This window comes from Magnolia sinica, chromosome 7 (genome assembly GCF_029962835.1).
Source record: "Magnolia sinica isolate HGM2019 chromosome 7, MsV1, whole genome shotgun sequence".
Classification (NCBI taxonomy): Eukaryota; Viridiplantae; Streptophyta; class Magnoliopsida; order Magnoliales; family Magnoliaceae; genus Magnolia; species Magnolia sinica.
This window is the reverse complement of record NC_080579.1, coordinates 22,759,628-22,782,581: the sequence shown is the minus strand read 5'-3', so window position 1 is coordinate 22,782,581 and position 22,954 is coordinate 22,759,628. Positions and strand designations below refer to the sequence as shown.

General features: G+C 42.3%; 1 protein-coding gene across 5 annotated transcripts in view; it reads right to left on the bottom strand.

Moving 5' to 3' along the window:
• Nucleotides 1–22,954, bottom strand: part of LOC131251208 (uncharacterized protein At1g03900-like) — a 75,029-nt gene that overhangs the window by 25,556 nt on the left and 26,519 nt on the right. For 3 of the 5 annotated variants that reach the window (XR_009173660.1, XM_058251794.1, XM_058251793.1), the window contains exons 4-5: nucleotides 2,399–2,471; nucleotides 2,197–2,228 (exon numbers count right to left, since the gene is read on the bottom strand). Coding sequence is in view for 3 of the 5 variants with exons in the window: in XM_058251794.1 (XP_058107777.1) it covers nucleotides 2,197–2,228; nucleotides 2,399–2,471 (105 nt within the window). In the remaining 2 variants the exon portion in view is untranslated. Of the gene's footprint in view, nucleotides 1–2,196; nucleotides 2,229–2,369; nucleotides 2,472–22,954 lie in introns of all 5 variants that reach the window. The other 2 variants (XM_058251796.1, XM_058251795.1) reach the window with 2 other exon arrangements.

The window sequence follows — 22,954 nt, the reverse complement described above, 5'->3', positions numbered from 1 at the left end:
AAGAAAGTATTACGGTATCTTTTGAGAATGAAAGACTTCAGACTCACATATAGAAGATCTGATCCGTTAGAGTTGATCAGATATTCAGATGCAGAGTTTACAGGCTGCGTTGATATTAAGAAGTCTACTTCAGGATACATCTTCATGATGGTGGGAGGAGCTGTGTCGTGAAAAAGCGTGAAACAATCTACCACAGCCTCATCCACTATGGAAGCTGAATTTATTGCCTGCCATGAGGCATCTAATCAGGCACTATGGTTGTAGAGTTTCTTCTTAGGTTTGTGGGTACTGGAGCATATCCCGAAACCGTTGAGAATATTTTACGATAATTCAGCTGTTATTTCCTTCTCTAGTAACAACAAGTATTCATCAAGGTCGAGGTATATCGACATCAAGTATCTTATTGTAAAGAAAAGGGTTCAGAATCATCAAGTGTTTATGGAATTCATTGACACTAAGCAGATGATTGCAGATCCGCTCACTAAAGGGCTCCCTATCACGCCATTTCAGGAGCATGTAGCATCCATGTGAGTCATTGATCTCACGGATGTTTTCAGTTAGTGAGAGTTGATCGTACTTTGATTTTCACAGACACTTAGAAATCTCGTTTTATACAGTTTGTTTGGATGATTTTGATATAAAGCTTTATTTCTACTTCTCTATATATATGCGCAAATTTTGAGTAAGTAGGACTCCAGTTGTGTCTCGTTGGAGACAGGTAAAAGCTTCATGACCTCTTAAGGATAGGCACATATTATCACACTAAAGTGTGTAATCCTTATACTACATTGACTAGTTCCTGATCTATGTCATTAAGATTGAAAGTATTTGTGATCGCGCTTAGACTCACTTTGCCTAAATTAAATATTGTGATGATTACCATGTTTCGATACTGACTGTCTTGATGGACCAGATTAAATAGCATTACTCATACTGTCCAACTGTTTCATTGGTTAACCATTTGGATATTTTCTTAAAAGATCAAAACTTGTTTTCAAAATTATTGTATATGACTATCATTGATGTTGCTCAATGAGGCCCAAGTGGGAGAATGTAAGAACTCTATCTAGTAGGCCTTACTGATCAAGTGTCTAGATTGTCATTCAATTGGACTATGGGAATGAGTTAACTAATGGGCCCCACTTCAAGTGATGGCTACATAGTCTATCTACGCAGCTTTACGTACTAGGGCTGGAATGTTATAGCTGTCTTACGTAGACAACAATTTGAGTTGAACTAGAATGCTGCAATGTGGAGTGTGGGAGAGAGAGTTGTGATGGGTTTCAAACTCTCTCTCCACAGACTCTATATAAGAGAGTTGGGTCCCCGATCCTACAACACGGCAGAATTCGAGTCCCATCTATTGTTTCGCAGAAATGGTGTGAAGGAGAGGAAGACTAAAGCACTGGTATTCTGGTATTTCTATCTGGCATCCATGGCGTCATAGCTAGGTAAGCTATCCGACCCATTGATCACCATGTCATATGCACAGCTAGATCCGTGGGCCTATTCCGCATGTATAATAAATCCCACAAGCACAAGACTCCCATAGGCACAATTTAATAGACTATCACATACATGCCTCAAGGGTGAGCAAGCAATGTATGTTCGTGGAGGGGTAGTTGCCAGGCAAACACTAAGCCTGACACACTGATACACATGAAATTAAGGTCAGGCTCAAGTAGCTGGCTGCACAATATAGTAAGCAACCCACCGATACATGATTACCAACACAACACATGCAACACGGTTAGAGCCCGCACAAACCTCAGCACAACTATTGTGTGCTAAGCATGAAGCACCCACATGCATGAAAGGTCAGGCTCAAGTAGTTCGCTGCTCAAAATAGCGAGGAAGCCAACACGTGATCACCAACATGACTCAAATGCCAACATGGTCAGGCCCATGCATACTTTAGCACAACTATTGTACATTATCCACCACAAAGGGAAGTTTGCAACAATTGATGTCTAGAGCATGTAGTGCCAGATGAGCCCACTGAGCCCACTTTAAAAAAAAGAACACCATCATCATCATCTAAGACTTCTCCCAACTAATTAGAGTTGGCTACATGAATCCTGTTCTTCCATTCCACTCTATCAAGGGCCATAACTTCAAGTTTAAAAAAATAAATAAAAAAGAAAGCCTTTGCATGTCAAGGAATAAATCAGTGGCAAAAAGATAATAGCAATGTACCTATATTCTCTTCCACCCGAAGAACGAAGTATCTGCGTAAGCATGGGATAAAAATCCAGAGATGAAAACTCATACCCTATTACAATATCAGTAATTTGAACTTAAGGAAAACACAAAATTGAGGAAACTGTAATTTTCCCATCTGATTGCCTATTGAGATATCATAGACTAACCCTAGTTCCAATAACAAACAGAACCAAACCTGCTGCTGTCAATCACAGGCTCCACCGGATGTGGCTCCCCGTTTCTCAGAAATGCTCGAGCATAAAGCTCTCCTGCTTAAAACATTCCATGTGCTTAATAGAAATAATGGTATTGTCTAAGACTGCATCAATTTCTTTTCCTCTTAATTGTGACTAAAAGATTATTGAACCTGTGGTATGCACTCCTCCCCTTTGCTGATTACTTTTAATTCCCCTTCCCATGCCCATTTGTTGACATTCCATTCATCAGCCCTAGAACAAACATCATTATTTAGAAACTGTCTCCATTAAGTGCAATGCTTTCAACTGCTCCTATGGCAACCCATGAAAGTAGGATCTCAATCCAACTTCCTAAAATGTACCATGGGTGACAGATCCAAGTGATTCCTAAGAGGTGCTGGACCTACCATATCTTCTATCACCTGAAAATCAGACCAATCCAGTCATCAAGTGCACCACGCATACATTGAATGTGGACCACTGATCAATTCTCCAAACCATCCTTTCTTTGTACACATGGCCCATCTGATGACCATACATACCTGAAATTTGGGCTTTGGCACATACATGGCAGGCCCACCTGAGGAATGCCCTAGGTCTCTCGCACACAGACGGCACATTCTCAGCGGTATCCATCACAATTCTCAAAGCTTTTAGGTTGCATTTTCATTCCTTGTGATATTTCCTCCGACCATAGCGATAGAACTGAATAAGCAGAAACATTGCATTGACTAACCACCATCAGATTGAACATAAAGATGCAGAACAGAGAACAAAATTTCAAGAGGTCATGGGTGAAGTGTCTTCAGTTTCAGTAGTCATCATTACATGAAACATTTTCATGGTTTGTACAAGCATTGAACGTGCAATATTCTGAAGAAAAAAATTAGAATCCTGATTTGCTCTCTTAAGTTTATATATGTTTACTGGAATTTGGTTCATTGGAGGTGAACTAACATCGTTGGATGGCAGGCTAAAATTGCCACAAGCATAAATTATATCTCCAGACTAAGTTGAAGGTGTTTGACTTAGGTTGCGTCTCTGAGTTTTTTCAACCCTCCATCTTCCAGTAGAAGAAAAAGGATGCACTTGAATAATAGTCAAACTCCTACTCTTGCAGAAACAGATCTATTTCTGCTACTGATGGAGATGGGAGATATTTACAAAGTGTTTCAAAACCCCATTTCAACAGTGATTAGTGATTATGATCAATGCTTGCTTCTCTCCACTAGCGATATTTATCACCCCTGTTCTCCAGTGTTCTGTTAGAAACTCATTTGATTGTATCACCTGGAATCTCAAGATTGTTAGTTAGGTGAACAAAGTGGGTGTAGTATCTAGGTTCCTCTACATTTGGCTTTTTGTAAAGCTTGAAACTTTTCCTTTGTAGTTTGTTGATTTAGCTGTGCTAACTCCCTTTCACCAATACAGACTGCTTCATAGAGACATCTATGGGACCAAGATATACTCTAGCAGCATTGTCAATGCACCTATTGGAACAACCACACCTTTTACTACAAGTAGATTCTTCCTTTTCATTAATGAGTTTTGGAGAAATGCACCCCAATGTGCACTAACAGATCAACATGGGAAAGAGTAGATATTTTCATCATTGAGGAAATGAAACAACAGTTGAATTAGCAGAGCACACCTCCAATTGGTACCCACTGAACATGCCATTGCATGCTATTTTTCCAACGACCTTTCTTTACAAATGGAATTGTTCCAACATTCATGTGTATCTGGATAATTACAATTTGTCTATGGATGCATATGTATGTACGAGGGCACATTAAACAACGGAATGATTGTTGTGAAAAAAGTACATTGAAGCCTATTATAATAATTTGGTACCCTGCACAGGATTTCGATCGAGTATGGGATGTATATTTGGTATGGTGATGTTTCTCTTGCCGAAATATTTCCAGCTTATTTAGGTCATGATTTAACTATGAATATGAAATAGGAGAGTATTTTGTGTGAAGGAAAGACTATTTTGTTACCTCATTGTCGTACAGTGCCGGAAGATTACGACTGGATTGTTTACTAACTTTTGGGGCAGTTTGGAGAACATTAGTGTTCATTGGATAAGGATGGGAATGGATTTAACTTATCATACTATAAATGTGTTATTTATGATTAACCCTTGCAATCAAAAGTCATATTTCAGAAAATAAATTTCTGCATTTTGTTTTGATGGAGAACTATAAAGTCAGATAAAATGCCTTTAGGACAGCTGAAAATTAAACATTTAATTAAAGTTTGCAACGGCTACTTAGTCAAAGAGAGGGAAATCAGAAATATATATATATATATATATATAGAGAGAGAGAGAGAGAGAGAGAGAGAGAGAGAGAGAGAGAGAGAGAGAGAGAGAGAGAGAGACGCTCACACACAACTAGTTGGACATTGCATTTTCGTCCAACTAGTTGATTAATTCAAAGACCAATTAATGCTATTTAATACCAAGAAAGAAAAGTTATTCTACGAGGAAAAGTAGCCACCGGTGGTGGCCCCACTATAGTGTTAAAGTGAAATCCACCCCAACCATCAGGTGAGTCACCCCGTTTTAGAACCGTGGATTAAAAAATCTGCATCAACTATGGTTCAAGTGGACCACATGATTGAAAACAATGTACGAGGAAAACTCACTCTCCAAACTATTTTCATTGGTTTGGCCCACCTGAATCACGTATGCCCTTGATTTTTGGACATTAGGCATAGATTTTTAGTGTGTCATCTTAATGGTTCGAGTGGATTTCACATGCTTGTTATGTTGAGCATAGTATAAATCAAGGGTGGATGTCTCTCCCAATGTTTCCATTGCGGTGGCTGAATTCAATCAAGGTTAGCATTATTTATTTTATTTTTTTTGGCTCCAGACCCATAATGGGATTATGCATATAATTATTGGACTGAATCTTACTTATACATCATGGTGGGCCTGTAAAAATAGGAGGGTGGTTGTCCGTGCTGCGGCACCACTCGATTACATTGATGAATTCCACCAGAGATGAGTGATTTCAAGTCACAATGGTTGGTCATTCAGATGGGCCTGCTATGGTATTAATTTGAAATCCACTTTCACCATCAAGTGGAGAACCCAATGTTAGATCAAGGGACTTAAAATCAGTCCCAACATGATTTATACGTTTTATCCATACATATTTTCAAATCATTTAGGGTATGATCCCAAAAATGAGGCAGATCCAACGTTCAAGTGGACCACACCACAAGAAAAAGCGGAGATTGAAGGCCTACCTTCAAAAACTTCTTGGGTTTCACAGAAGTTTTGGATCAAGCTGATATTTGTATTTTCCCTTCTTCATCCAAGTCTATATGACTTTATGAATAGGTTGGATATAAAATAAGCATCATGGTGGGCCCTAGGAAGTGTCAACACTGAGCATCATTGTTCCCACTGTTTCTTTTGGTGGGGTTCACTTGATCTTTGGATCAGCCTCGTTTTGGGGCCCTACCTTCAAGTAATATCAAAAAATGGATGGACGGTGTGGATAAAACAAATATAGCATGGTGAGGCAGACATATCTTTGTCATCTATAGACGCCCATGCTGTATGGTTTGCTACACAAGATATTGAGCTTTCCTAGGAACTTGACTATTTTCTGGGAACCAGTGCGGGAGGGACGCCAACAGTGATATTTTAAGGGGCCACACGTTGATGTGTATGTGAGATTAAATCTGACCATTATATGTGTAATCAAATCCGACCATTAGATGTGTAATCCCATCAAGATTATATGTTATTAATTTGAGGCACACAAAGGAAAATAGTTGGGAGAGAAGTCCACCCTCCATTTTTAAAGGGCCCACTATAATGTTTATGTAAAATCCATTACACTCATTAGATGTGAAATCAAAAGATTGGCTTACAGGCTAAAAACTCAAGCTCAAATGTGATTCAAGTGGGTCACATTTATTGAATAGTGTAAAGGGTCAGATTTTCTGATAAAAATTTTCCAATAAATGTCGCCCAACTAAAATAAAATGGACAGGTTTTTTGGCCCTAGGTCAAACAGAGGGTGACTCACCTGATGGTTGGGGTGGATTTCACTTTAACACCACAGTGAGGCCCACCCAAGCTAGGTACTCCTTTTGCCAAGTAACCTCGAGCAGCTTCTCTCCGCATGAGAGCATTTATTAACATTAGTTGATATATATGTAAATTAGGCAATGGATTTTAAGAGAAAATGGGATGAATTAGGAAGCTGCGCACATGTAATATATTTATGCGTGCAGTAAATGTATATGAAATCTAGTCCATTAATTAGGTAGGATTTCTTTTAAACATGTGAAGGACATAAATTATTATTTTTAATGATTAATGGTATGAGATCTATTTAGAAAAAAACGGAGCTATTAGAAATTCATTCTAGCCGTACATATTTAACTTGTATGTGTGGCTTCATTAATGATGATTGTTTATTAAATTTTAGCATATTAAAATATAATTAATAGGCCTTTTTTAATGGATAGGTAGGATCTTTGACATATAATTTCTATCATACTTATGTAAAACTTGATATTACGGATCTCACATGTGGTATATTACTTGGGATAGAAAAGTAATTTTTTACATCGCTAGTTCGACCAATTTGATTTGTCCAAACAATTGTGTGTGAGCACCACACACACACACACACACACACACACACACACACAATAGAGAGCAAAATCCAATGTGACCATCAAGTCATAATTTTGCTAACTCATATCCTATCTCAAGCATATCAATCATCTCAAGTTGTGAAAATATTCATACAAATGTAAATAAAAAAGATAGAAAAGATCATAACCTGTAAGAAACTGCACTTTTCCTTGGAGGTATCTGCCTAACTCAAAAAAGTTAGCATAATGAATTTGTTTTAGATGGTTAGATTACAAAATAAAAGGTACAGAATTAGTTAGCTATTCATGCAAGAATTGCGAAAATGATGAGGACAAACTTCCAAAGAAAAGATTGAACATCATCATCGTCATTATAGCCTTGTCCCAGCTGTTTGGGGGCAGCTAAAGTAAAGATATTATATCACATGCACGTGCACATACGCACGCACACACATAATGCAAATTTGTCATCATAATTCTTGATAAATAATGGAGACCAACTAATTGGATCTAGTTTATCAATTAGTGAGGCATGCAATATCATTTAACTCATTGGAACAACTTCATGCCTCCATCTTTTGGAACAGTTAAGAATTTCTCTCACCTTTCCTATTAGGTTACAAATCAAGTCTGGTCCATGTGATGGCCCAGTTAACCCAAGTAACGTAGGGTCAGGTCTAGTTGGGTCTTGCTAAGTTTTTATAGTGTAATTACATATATTTAACATATTGATGAGTTTCGAGATGAAAAGAAGTTTTCAAAGCCATATACCTGTAAGCAGCCATGCTCACCTGTGCACCTTTTCACGGGTGCATCTGTGCTAACCTTTGCACATGTGTCATGAACATAAAATCCGAACCGTCCATGTGATGTGGCACCCTATGAAACTTTCAGGGCCTAACTTTCAACCTGATCCAAAACTTTGGTGGGCCATAGAAAAGAAAGGCAAATGAACGGAGGTAATTGTTTCCTTCTTTCATGGCCCATCAAAGTTTTGTATCAGGTTGAAAATTGGACCCTATGGGTTTTTTGGAATGCTTCATCATATGGACAGTTCAGATTTTGTGTTCACATCAAGTTTCAAAAAGTTCTCACGAGAACCGATGGGCAGGTGAGTGAACGGATCTGGACCTAGCAAGGCCCAAACCGAGTCTGCCTGGGTACGGCCCGACTAGTTGACAGTCCCATCTGTATAGTTGACATACTCTAGCTCGAAGTACACTACCCATTCATGGCTCACGTTTTTAATAGATCGTAAACCAAAAGTTGCATTGCACTGATGTTCTAATAGACCAAGTGGTGGAACCCAAATGGTTGGTTAAAGTGAAAAGTAGCCAACTCAACAGTTGTATTTCATCAATGCAAAGTCTAGATAGTTTGATTTGTGGAGTATATGATGTAACTACACTCTCTTAGGTGGCGTTTGGATCATAAGTTACTTAAAATAAGCTACTTATGCCCCAAATAACTTATTCTGGTTTCTACTTATTAAGCAAAAGTGTTTAAGTAACTTTAAGTAAAAAGTTTATTTATAATTGATTTTAAACCAAATTTACTTATCTCAAATAAGTTACTTTCTAAGTAACTTTAAGTAAAAAATTTATTTATAATTGATTTTAAACCAAATTTACTTATCTCAAATAAGTTACTTTCTATTGTTGTAAGTAGAAAAAGTAATTTATTTGTTAGTATACAAGCATGACCTTAGGTGGCATTTGGATCATTAGTTGCTAAAAATAAGCTACTTATGTCTACCTATTAAGAAAATAAGTATGTTTGGAAAACAACATACTTATCAGCTTCTCCTCACTATCGTTTCTCACCGTTAGGGGTGTACACTAACCGAGCTACCTCGGTTAGCTCGCTCAACTCGACTCGAAAAAGCTCAAATTGACTCAGTTCGATGCTGAGTTCGCGCCAAGTGGAGCTGATTTTTTGAGCTCAAAAATGAGTTTGAACTGAGTTCGAGCTGGCCCCAGCTCAACTCGACTCGGATCAAACCCAACTCAAATCGAACTCGGATCAAATCGGTTCAGTGACTCGGTTACTTTGATATTGATGTTGCTCACTAAGTGTTTGATGAAATGACTCAACGAAGTGTAGTTGGTGGCAAGGAAGGTATGTATATGAAACAAATACCCTTTTTTACTTGGTTTTTATATTGCTCAGAAAGTGTTTGATAAAATACTTATAAAACCATTATTGTTGCTTTACATACATTGAGCTTTTGTAGGTGCAGTCCATGCGTTTGTGAAAATGCTGCAAGGGTAGTTTTCTAATATACCAAAGCATTACAACAGGTTTGCCCCAGGCCCATACAAGAATCGAACCGATGGGCTTGGACAGAGGTTGGCGGGGTCCCAACACGGCCCGTCGACACCCCTAGCTAAGATCAGGTGAGGATCCTTAACAGGTAGCAAGTAACTCGAATCCAACCGCCAAAATAGTGAGGACCACTGTTGATTGTTCATGTACCCAAAACCGGATTGGCCGGAGAATCCAAACCTATACTTGATGAACTTTTTAAAAAATCAAATCTAGATCATTTATTATCTGTCTGACAATTGACCAGTTCATGCTTTTGTGTGTAAATTTCATTATAACCGATCTATATTTGCTCTCGGGCAATTCAAATGTGAGTTGCAAGCCATGTGTACAACGGTGGACCCCACTTGTAACTTTAACTCGATCTCATACACCATCCAGTGTATCCACGTCCCACGCGAGTTGATGTGACACGTGTTGAGATCAAGCTACCCACACCCTGCAGTTAGGGCTGGCAATGGGGAAGGGTTGGGCCTAGTGGGCCTAGCCCGCACTATAAAGTCCAAGGCCTGACCTAGCAAGCTGAAACCCAAACCTGAAATGGATGAGTTGGTTGGGCCTCTTCCTGCCAACCAATAAAAATTGGAAATCGGATTGCGTACTGAGTTACCCAGCACGCTCTTATCGTACTGAGTTGTAACGCCCTGAAAATCGGGGGTCGAGTAGTATCCCAACTCCCGAGTCCCAAAACATTACTTATGCAACATATATGATGATGATTGAATGTTGTCTGTATTAGTGCATTAAACATGAGTGGGATTATACCAAATCAGTATATTATACTCTAGAGGCAGTTAAATAACGCAAGTAGAAGACTAAGAGATGTATATAAGCATATATAGAATGTATAGACCATTGTCGGTCTCCAGAGTATGAATACATTACCAGGTCAAATAATTACATGTATTGGTTCAAAATACAAAATATCAAAGATAGTCCAACTACATATGATAAGTCCTGTAGCCCCCGTCGATCAGGATGGTCTACGTAAATTTGTCTGATAACTGCATATAAGAGAACTCCTCCTCGTCGTCGTAGAAGTTAGGCTCCGCCTCATGCGTCACGTCACCATCTGCAACTAAGACAAAGTCTGGTTGGTGTTTAAAACACCGTCCCAGAACGTGGGAGTGAGTGATCAACTCAGTGGAGCTATAAGGCAAAGGTTAATATGTTATCAATTCAATCAAGGAGAAATGATAAAGCAGTATAACAATCAAGCCCTAAATACTCTTGTTAATGCAAAGATGGTATGATATGATGCATGCCCTCGCCTGCACTCCCTCTGCGAACTTCATCTCACGATCGCGGCATGCACCACTCCAGACACATGCTACTTCCTCGCCAAAGCACCGTATAATGCAATGTTATGATCGTGTTAACCAAGTTCTTACTTAGGTTTATTCATACAGCAGGGTTGGGAAGCTAAGGTACCTCCCTTATATCAATTCACAAACAATGATCCATTCTAGGGTCATCAATCCCAGTAAATCTCATACGATGTTACAGTTCTAAGTCACTACAAAGGGCTCGTCACCTGATCAATGTAGGCTTAGTTTATACTCTAGTTGTTATGGAAAAACTCATCACCTCAACGCAGTCTTAGAGTATGCTCAAGGTCACTACAAAGGGCTCGTCACCTGATCAGTGTAGGCCGACAGCTCGAATACAGTGTCCCATACCATCGTATTCGGTTCACGAGGTGGTGTTGCTCACTGGTCACTACGGGGAGGCTCGTTGCCCCAGAGTAGGCCGACAGCTCGACCACGGTGTCCCATACCACCATGTCTGGCTCATGAGTCTTAGTGGATCGAGGTACTAAAGTTAAACGGGTTTTCCACTAGTGAGTTTGGTACCTTAGATTCAAGCAGTAGCGTCCATACATGGTGAACATACATCAGGCCAATCGGGTTACTGGACAAGCTCGACTGGTACGAGCATACGTTGAGCCAATTGATATAAAGCGTATAAGCACTCAGCGGCGTACGACTCGGATTCTTTGAACGTGTCTGGTGTGGCAAAACAACCCCGGCCGTCAAACTAGGACGTGTTACCGATTGCCTGTACTATTTCATAGTCCCAACCACACTCTTTTCCAATAAGTAATCACATAAAGTAGTAAACGTAGTATCGAACAAATAATTCAGATCCTACAACCATTTAGCATTTTATGAAATACAGCATAAAGATGGATTCCGACATACGCATTCTATAAGTAAAACAGACAATATAGTGCAGGTTGCATGGAGAGATTTATACACACAGTTAAGGTAGTTGAGAATCTTCTCTCGACACCTGTATAAAGTACAATGCACCAAATACTTACTCATATCGACATTTTTACAAACACTTAGACTACACATATCAACATACATAACATATGTTGATTATAACATATACTTGGATAGATCCTTCCAACAAGTAGTTGTCACATACACAACAATCATGTATTTGCATTCCATAGACACGGCAGGTACAAATCATAATCCCATATTCATTCAGTCATTTCAACAAACACTTGGAGTACACTACACTCAACATAGTTCACATATATGTGTAAAGCGTGGGAAACATCGTATCTAAGCATATGATAGCATTCAAGTCAGTCATAAATCATTAACTGTCATTGAAAGCCTTGAAAACCATAACTTAAACATTTATAGTCCGCACCTTTCGCCAGTAGACTCATAACGAACTCAATTTAAACATTAAGCCTTTGTCTATGGCACAACGGCAACCTATAGCATGAAATAGGTTAGCTATTTCATCTAATACACCGTTTGAAAACCCAAAATAGATTAGGGTTAGAATTTCTTACCTTAGAACTGAACCAGAATCACCGGTATAGCGATACGGTAGTGGTGTTTCGATACTTAGAGCAGCAGGGAACGATCTATGCAGCAAAACCCTAACTTCCCTTACACTTTCTCTCTCTTTCCTTCTCTTTCTTTTCTCTTCTCTCACTTAGGTTAGTAAATTCGTAGGGAGTGAGAGAGAGGGGGTTTTAAGCCTTTATATAGGCCCAGGACTGATGGAAATGGCCCCAGGGCCAAGGTATACTTAGATTATATCCGAAGGGCGTCTGTTTCAGTCCAACGGAGCACTTCCGGTGCCTCCCTTCAGCATGCGATCGGACTTAAGCTCCCTGACATTGGATCTAGGTCAAGCTAAGTTTTCAGTCCGATCGGATTTACAGATTGACCATGGCGGACCAGTTTCAATTCAACGGTCACCGGTACTCGATTAGGGCCACAAGTGCACCGACATGAGTTGAGAATTTTTCCTGATCCGAGGGTGTAATTGGGTCAGATTCTGATGGTCTGAATCCTTACATTTGGCCTGTAAGCGAACGACTCAATTCACTTAAATCTGGGTTCGTCTTCTAAAGATATTCGCGTTTCTCACACACTTCGCTCTGAGCTCAAGTTGTACATTTCTGAACATTGTTAGGACTTGATTTCCAAGATGGTTGTCAAGCCCAGTAAAGCAGTCATATTCGTATAGTTTCACGGTCATCGGACTTTTGACATGCGGTCCAGGTCCAATACGGAGTTTCAATGTGCTCCCAAGAGCAACCGGATCTAGAGATTGATTTTTGATTTCAGGGTAAAGTAGCGACAATGATTCTACACGTTTTGGGTCTTGCAGATCATATTTAAAGTGATTAGTGCTAATTTTTCAGGTACTCTAGTGTAGCACTAGCTAATTCTCGTCTAATTTCTAAAGGATTTCGTCCTGAGTGATTTCTGGCTAAGGTGATACTTGGGTCCTTGAACAGATTTTTTCGAGACGTTACAATCTACCCCCCTTAAAGAAAAATTTCATCCTCGAAATTAGTACCTTCTTGTACTCCTCGAGAATCCGAGGGTAGTTCTTACGGACCTCGGCTTCAGTTTCCCAAGTAGCCTCTTCCTTAGTGTGATGCATCCACAGTACCTTCACAAGTGGGATAACCTTGCTACGCAATACTTGCTCCTTCCTGTCTAGGATCCGCATCGGTCGTAGTACATATGTAGCGTCCTCACTCAACTGTACCTGCTCCCATCTGATAATATGGGAAGGATCGGGAACGTATTTCTTCAGCATAGATACATGAAATACGTTATGCACGCCCGCAAGTAGTGTGGGCAGAGCAAGACTATATGTCACCACATCCACTCGATCAAGTATCTGAAATGGGCTAATGAATCTTGGCGTAAGCTTTCCCTTCTTGCCAAACTAAAGGACTCCTTTCATAGGGGAAACTCTGAGGAACACATGGTCTCCAACCTCAAATTCAAGCGGTCGCCGCCTCATATTGGTGTAGCTCTTCTGTCTGCTCTGTGTGCCTGAAGTCGACGTCTGATGATATCGATCTTCTCTGAGGTCACCTGTACTAACTTTGGGCTAATCAGACTCGTCTCACCAACCTCTGCCCAGCAATGCGGTGCTCGACAGGGGCGCCCATACAAGGCCTCATAGGGAGCCATGCCAATACTCGCCTGGAAATTGTTTTTATAAGCAAACTCTGCATACGGGAGACAGTCATCCCAACTGTCCTTAAAATCAAGTACACAAGCTCGCAGCATATCTTCCAACACCTGATTCAGCCGTTTCATCTACCCGTCAGTCTGTGGGTGGAATACGGTACTGAACTTCAGTTTCACACCCATTGCTTCCTAGATACGAGTCCATAAGATAGATATGAATCGTGTGTCTCGTTCCGGCACAATCTCTAGGGGAACTCCATGTAGACGCACAATCTCCTTGATGTATAACCTAGCCAACTCGTCTGCAGAGTTTGAGACTGTAAGTGCTATAGTTTATATCCCTGTCTGTTGTCAAATTTGTGGTGCCAAAATCAATGTTATGTTATATATAACTTGCTTAAGTGAAGCTCTCTCAAGGATCAACATTCATGAACAAGCTAAGCTCACAACAAGCAAAGCTTACAAGTACAAGGATCAATCGTGAATGAAAGAACTGCTCACAAGACAAGACTCAAGCTGCAAGACTTCAAGAAGAGTTCAAGGCAGTTTGTACACTTTCAAGATTAAGCTACATCAAGGTTTGATCTACATCAAGATTACAAGGCTCATACTTCAAGGTCTCAAGTTTCGAATGTTTCAATGTCCATACTTCATGGTTGAGGTTTGATTGACCATAGGTTGACCTTAGAAGTAGGTCATTTCGGATACATAAACCGAATGTTTATTTTTCATGAGTTTGGTCTGTTCTTCGACTAGTCCTAGGCCTTCTTCGACTAGTCCTAGACTTGCTTCGACCAGTCTAAGAAAATCCTCGATCAGTCGCGAGTTTGTTACAAATTCCGGATAAAATCTGTTAGCCTTCGACTAGTCCAGGAATCTGTTCGACCAGTCGTAGGAACAGTGTCGACTGCTCTTCGACCAGTCGTACAATCTTCGACTCGAAGTCCAGCGAAGATTTGCAGGACCTACGACCAGTTGAAGGAAACCTACGACCAGTCATAAGAGACCTACGACCAGTCGTAGAACGGTCAAAGCTTATCCCGCCTAATCTTTCAAATATCTGTTATGACTTCGACTAGTCGTAGAGCACTCTAGACCAGTCGAAGACCCGATGTTCTCACCTATAAATAGTGCACGAATCTCAGAAGAAATTATCGAATTAATAAAAGTATTCAAGCCAATCTTCGTCGAACTTCTGAGAGATAATTCTGTGCTCCATCTAAGCTAAGTGTGCATATTTAATATTCTCTTTCCTTAGCTTTATTTTAATTGATTTTGTTTCTGCTATTCCAATCTGATTTGATAAAGAGGAATTATTATTCCCTTTCTTTGGAATCAAAATCAATTAAGGCAAGCCCTATTTGGTTTAATTTAAAATCTATTAGAATTAGAACCATTGTAATCGAGTACTGGACATTGAACTTGGACATTCAATCATCTACTTTGATTTGGTTCTACCGGGCTGCTACAACAAAAGAGATATTCAGGTATTTTACATATTGTAAATTCCTTTCTATTATTTTGGTTTCTTTCAAGATTTGCCAGAAAAATCTTGTTATATTGGTTATTTGAGGAAAGCCAGGAAAACTCAGAAGTGGGGTTTTTTTAATTGTGTAAGCCCACGGACAAAGACACAATTGTAAGGGTTTTGGGTGAACTTGGGAAAACATATTTTTAGTGAACGCTAATATCCCCTGTGTGAGGATATTAGGAGTGGAGTAGCTTTTTGTGTGGCTGTTGTTTAACAGTTGGTGAACACACAGGCGAACCACTATAAACCCTTGTGTTTGATTGTTTTATTCTTCTAATTTTTTATTCTTTTGTGGGATGTATGTTTGGTGGTGAATGTTGTAATTATTTAATTCAAGCTTTGTGAGAATGTTGTAATAGCTTAGAATTTATTTTCTGCTATTCCTTTATCGCTTGATTTTCAATTTCATTTGAAAGTTGTTCCAGCAAGGTTGCCCTGCCATTTTTATGGTGTATGGCTGTCCCTAGAACAATACATTTTTAATTACAAGTTATTTCAATTCAGTTTATATTTATTATTGTATTCCTCTTCGATTTGAGACTTGATACAAAGATCTTTCTAGAAATAAGGTTGTCCTACCATAAACTCTGGTTTTTGGTGTAAGGTTGTCCTTAGAACAACGTTTGTATCAACCTCTCAAGATCTGAATTTTGAGGTTACTTTAATTTACTGCATTGTGATTTACTTTGGCTATCATTTTCTTTTTATTTCCGCTGTTATTAGTTTTATTTGGCATTGTCCTATTCACCCCCCCTCTAGGACATATAGCTTGGCCTTTTCAGAGACTTTAATTGGGAGGAAGTGGGCCGATTTCATTAACCAGTTCACGATCACCTAAATAGAGTCATGTCCTTTCCTCATCTTCGATAGCCTTGAGATAAAATCCATAGAGATGAAATCTCACTTCCATTCAGCTATGGGCATGGGCTGAAGCAATCCAAGAGGTCGGTGGTGTTCAGCCTTGACCTGCTGGCACGTGAGACAACGGGACACATAATCTGCTATGTGGGCCTTCATATTGTCCCACCAGTATGATCTTTTCATATTCGATACATTTTCGTGCTTCCAGGATGCATTGCCAATTTCGAACTATGTGCAACCTCGAGAACCTCCTGTCTCAAATCATGAAGATTTGAGACGCATAGGCGGCCACGGTAACGTAAGTCCCCATCTGTACCAACTCTCCACTAGGCGTCCTCATCATCGCTAACCTGCTCTCAAAGTTCAGATAATCGTCCATCGTCCTTCTGGGCCTCAATGATCCTATCATCAATTAGTGGTCACACACGAACGTGCGCGACGCTCTCGAACGGCTCCTCCACAGTGAGCTTCTGCTCGAAGTCTCGCACGAACTCTACCATACCCCATTTTGCCACCATCAGCGGAGCCGCAAACTCTATGGTGTTCTTGCGGCTCAATGCGTTAGCCACAAGGTTAGCCTTGCCCGGAAGGTAGGAAACCTCGAACTTGAAGTCCTTCAAGGTTTCCATCCATCGTCGCTGCCTCATATTCAGGTCCCGCTGAGTGAATATGTATCTGAGGCTCTTGTGGTCACAAAAGAGCTCAAACTCCTCTCCGTAGAGGTAATGTCTCCAGAGCTTCAGTGCAAAGATGACGACTGACAACTTTAGGTCGTGTGTAGGGCAGTTCTCCTCGTGTTTCCTCAACTGTCTCGAGGCATAAGCAATCACCTGTCCTTCTGTATAAGGACACAACTCAGACCAATGCAAGACGCGTCGGTGTATATAATATACTTAACCCCTTGCTCTGGCAATACCAGCATAAGGGCGGACTTTAGCTTGCCTTCAGCTCCTGAAAAGCTGCTTCCGCCTTCTCATTCCAGACGAACTTCAGATCCTTCCATGTCAACTGAGATAGCGGCCTAACAATCTTGGAGAAGTCCTTAATAAATCGACGGTAGTACCCTGCCAGACCAAGAAAGCTCTTCACCTTAGTAACCGAACCAGGCTGCTCTTAGTCCTGAACCGCGGCTACCTTAGCGAGGTCAACTGCTATCCCTTCCTTGGACACCACATATCCCAGGAACTTGACTTCCTCTTTCCAGAAGTCGCACTTCTTGTACTGTGCGAGCAACTGGTTCTTCTTCAGAGTATCCAAGACTGCTTGCAGGTGTTCCTCGTGCTCTTCCCGACTCTTGGAGTATATCAGGATGTCATCTATAAATACGATGACGAATCGGAATAGAAACGACCGAAACACCCTGTTTATCAAGTCCATGAACACGGCCGGTGCATTCGTGAGGCCGAACGACATAACAAGAAACTCATAGTGTCCAAAACTGGTCCTGAAAGCCATCTTTTGCACGTCCTCATCCCTAACGAGCAACTGATGATACCCTGACTGCAGATCAATCTTAGAGAAGTATCATGCCCCATTCAATTGATCAAACAGATCATCTATCCTGGGCAAAGGATACTTGTTCTTCACCATCACCTGGTTCACCCTGCGATAATCAATACATAATCGCAGTGAACCGTCTTTCTTCTTCACGAACAACATGGGCGCTCCCCAAGGGGACACACTCAGTCGTATGAAACCTGCCTCCAACAAGTCATCAATCTGCCTCCTCAGTTCCTTCATCTCGCATGGAGGCATGCGATATGTCAGTAGTGAAATGGGTGTCGCACCGGGCGCCAAGTCGATAGTAAAGTCGATCTTGCACCGAGGAGGTAGTCCAGGTATCGCCCTAAACATGTCCATGAACTCTTGTGCCACTAGTGTGTTCCCCAACATCAGGCCCAACTCATGCTCTAACAAGGCAGTGTAGCAATCAACTCGACAGGGCCAACTAACCTAAACTAGGAAAGTAAAGATCATGCCCTCAGGTCTGTAGGCTGTCACGACCCTGGTTTCGCAATCTATCTCTACCCTCTTCTCGGTGAGCTAATCCATACCGAGGATAATGTCATAGTGCTCAGGTCAACACGCACTGTCATGCTACCCAAGTCTAATGAACATGCCTCACACATCTTGGTAACATCCGACGAGGTCCCTGTAGTGGTGAGGATCTTCACTCCCCTCGTGGGAGTAGTAAACAATCCTAGCCGCTTGACTACGACGCATGATATGATTGAAACAGTGGACCCGGTATCCACCAATAAAAAGATAGGCATACCTTGAATCTAAGCTGTGACTTCAAAAGCCATAGGTGCACGTCTGATGCCTTGGATGCCTCAGCTATAAGTGAGTGCACCCGAGCCTGCCGTGAACGGTTCAGCTGAGGCGCTATAGGCCATTGAGGCGGCCTAAAGCGAGGTGCTGACGGTCGAAAGGCGGGTTGTGCAGGTGCTGTCCGTAGAGGTGGACCGAAAATAGCCTGAGGCATCGAGCTGTTGATCCTCTGAGGTGGTGAGAACCCGCTATCCCTCATCCTGGTGAAACAATTCACTTCTATGTGGCCCAGCCTCTTGCAATAGCTACACCACAAATCTACCCGTCGCAGCTGAACCGGCGGAGCCGCAAGCCTAGGAGGTGAATCTGTAGGCGGCCTCTTACCGAGGAATGGCCTGCTCGGTCGCGGCCTAGGAACCATAGGCACGTGAGTGCGGGATAACCTATCCCTCATCCTGCTCCGCTCGCAAAGACGTGTACTAGCTCAGTATAAGTGGGTATGCTAGCACAACACATCTTCGAGTGAATCTTGGGTCGCAGACCCTCAGAAAATCGCCGCATCCTCATCGGCTCATTGGCAAGTATTAGAGGAGCATACCTAGCTAGCTCTATGAACCGGTTCTCATATTCTGCCACTGTCATCCCTCCCTATCGGAGGTGAAGGAACTCACTCTCCTTCTTGTGGCGATAGGTGAGGGGATAATACTTCTTGTGGAGGCGGGTCTCAAAGGCTGCCTACATCCATACATGTCCGACCGCAACAGTGCGGAGAATACTGTCCCACCATAAGCTGGCCTCCTTCTTAAACATGAAGGTGACCAACTTCACCTACTCTGCCTCAGTGCAGTGCAGTGGCTTAAGCATCTTAGAGATGCTATGAAGCCAATACTTGGCCTTGTCGGGTCAGTGAGTACCCGCAAAAGTAGGAGGTCGCAAGCGCTGGAATCGCTCAAAATGGCCACTAGTACCCGTGTTCCCAGCAGGGTGCATAGGTGATGCAGGTGGAGCCACACCCATACTTTGGGCAAAGACCCCCACCATGGTAGCCAGAAACTGCTGCTGCTGCTGCTGTTGTTGTATCTGCTGCTGCTGCATCAACAACATCATCTGCTCTAACCTATCTGGAGGAGGGGCCATTTGAGGCATGTGAGGCATCGAGGTGGACGCAAGGTTCTGCTCAGGAACCGGTGGTGCAGTAGGTGTATGCTCATTAGTGGGGCCAGTGGCTAGCTGAGAATCTGGCATGGTCTTGTGAGTCAAGCCCAAGTTGGGGTTCGTATGGCTATCGCTTAGGGGAGGAACCCCGTCAAACGATTCGCCCAGCGTGAGACGTACCGTACTCCGAGCAGCCTTAGGTGGCATTCCCTATATACAACATAGGGTGCAACCCAGGTCAGATTCAGCATACTCACAACTCAATGACACAACATTCATATTACGGCTCAAAGAAACTTCATGCATTTCATTTAACAAAATTGTCACAATACATGAGATACAACGTTACATAAATCATGATAGAAGATGCATGTGAGCTAATACAATTAAGGCTTCAAACACTAAAACATACTACCAAACTACCACACCACTAAGCCTATCGAGGCTACACATAGAAATAAGCAAATAAAGCAAAATAAAAGACGACTGCATGCACGACTAATTGTCAGAATCCAGCGATGGTGGAGGTGCACCCTTATCCTACACACAGCACAAGATAACCCTCAAAGCACGAGACACCTTGCTAAATTTTTACTTCATGAAGGCCCGAGTCTCTTCAAACTTGGCTCGAGTCTGTGTGATCTCCTGTTTCAGGGTAACTTGGCCCTCTTCAAGTTGAGCCAAGCGGGCTTGTATAGCAGCCCGATCACCATCGCGGCCTTGCGTAGCAGGAGGAGAGCCCTCATTAATGTCTTGGGTCTCCTCTTCTTCCTCTGCCTGCTCTTCTTCTATTTCATCTCTACCTTCTTCATCACTCTCTTCCTCTTCACTTTCTGTTTCATCCTCACTCTCATCGAGTCGGGCTTGACGCTGTCGTGGCCCAATCTTCATATTGTTAAGAGTGGTGTCGCTGATGAAATGGATCGACACAGGAACTTCTGCGCCAAGTCTGTAGGTGAACTCGCGTGGAAACTTGCACATAAATCAGCCGAATGGGAGTGAAATGGATATACTGGAAGAGCGCGCGGTCTGCACTATTTGTAGCAGCACATACATAGGCACGCACAGCTTCTCCCTACCCAGCTTGGTATAGAAAGTCTACCATCAGGCATGTGCACTCGCTGTGATTACTCCACCTGGGATACACATTGTACGTGAAGATGTGATGGAGCAGGCGGAAGTCGTCAGTCATATTAGTCGCTAGGAGGCTATTGTTTGGATTCCAGTGGGCCAGTTGGCCACAAAGGAATCGCATGCGGCAATCTTTTTCACGTGCACTCTGAAGATTGCATTCCCATAACTTGGGCTATCAAGGCAGCATTGACTGTGAGATCTCACCTCCCCACAGGAAATTTTAACTGCAAAGGCTCCAGCGTTGACTCCCGAATGTGAGCGTAGAAGGCTTGGACGGTGTTCACATTCGCACGAGACTTGCCTTCAAATATGGGACCCCACCCAGCCTCGACCAGGCGGTCCATCAACAGATATTCCCTAAAGAGCTTCTCATCCACGTGTGCTTCAAAAAGAACCCTACGGCACTGGAATCTTTCATGGGACAGATCCGCTAGTAGAGCTCTCTTGAGGGGAGCCTGGGGATCAAGGTCCCGCTTTGTCCTTATCTCTCGATCGAGGCTTGCACTAGCGGTGGCGCCTCTTGGTCTCCTTGAACGAGTAGGGTGACTAGGCCTGGCCTCCTCTGTAGGAGTCCTCTTCTTTCCCATCAGATAAAGAAGCGTGGAAATGGAGAAGATAGCCGCCACAAGCTCGAAAAGAGTCATGAAAGTAGAATAATATGGGTTGTAGGACTTGAAGATATATAAGTCACAAATGGAAGGTTTGTGCACTCAAATTGAAGAAAATGAGAGAGATAGGTGGGTGTTGATGAAAACAGTGGAGGGGTATATAAAATGAAGGAAAAGAGGAAATATGAGGATGAAGGGAAGATTTGAGAGAGGAGAAAGGGTTTTTGAAGAGAAAGGGAAGCTTGGAGGGGTGGGAAATGAAGTGGGGGAGCAAATGGAACACATAGGGGCCCACCTGTATCGGCCCGCCCGGCCCGTGCCGGCCCGACAGGCCCGATGTGCCTAACTGGTGAGGCCTCACCGATCCGGTGATGACATCGCAGGTCTATGGAGGTCCAGGCGATGGCTCGCCCCCTGGGCGATGCCATTCCCTCCCCCCCCCCCCCGAGGGTGCCAGAAACATGCAAGGTCAACTCGGGGTCCAGCCGATTTGTAAGATTTTGGCCCCGGAGTCCGTTCGAGTCATTTCAGGTCCTATCTCATGTACACTCATGTTTTTCGGGTCGTTTGAGGTTAGAATGGGTTAAATCTTCATCTAAACCTATCGATTGACGGTCTAGAAGTGATCCAGGATCGCCTCAAGTGATCACGGGTGTGTACGGGCCCGATCTCAACGGACGATTTAGGTAAATTTCCTCGATTGGCGAAACTGGGAATCTGTAACGTCTCGAAAAAATCCGTACAAAGACCCAAGTATCACCTCAGGCAGAAATCACTCAGGACCAAATCCTTTAGAAATTAGGTGAGCATTAGCTAGTGCTAAACTAGAGTATTTGTGAAATTAACACTAATCGCTTTAAATATAATCTGTAAGACCCAAACCGTGTAGAATCATTACGGCTATATTACCTTAAAACTTATGATCAATCTCTAATCCCAGTTGCTCTCAGAAGCATCATGAAACTCTGTATCGGACCTGGACCGCACGTCGAAAGTCCGATTACCCCGAACTATACGGTTATGACTGCCTTGTTGGACTTGACAACCATCTCGGAAATCAAGTCCTAATAGTACCCAGAAACGCACAACTTGAGCCTGGAGCGAAGGGTGTGAGAAACGTGAATATTTTTAAGAAATGAACTGAAACTTAAGTGAATTGAGTTGGTTCGCTTGCAGGCCAAATCTAAGGATTCTGACCATCGGAATCTGACCTAATTACACTCTCAGATCAAGGAAAATTTCCAACACAGGTCAGTGTGCTTCTGACCCTGATCGAGCACCGATGACTGTTGAACTGAAACTGGTTCGCCACGATCGATCTGTAAATCCGATCAGACCAAAAACTTCGCCTGACCTAGATCCATGGTCAGGGACCTTAAGTCTGACCGCATTTAGCAAAGGGGCATCCAGAAGTGCTCCGTTGGATCGGAACAGGCACTGTTTGGCTGTAACCTAAGTATACCTTGGCCCTGGGGCCATTCCCATAACTTCTGAGCCTATATAAAGGTCTTAAACCCACCTCTCTCTCTCTCTCCCATACGAATTTCTAAACCCTAGGAAGAGGAGAGAGAGAGA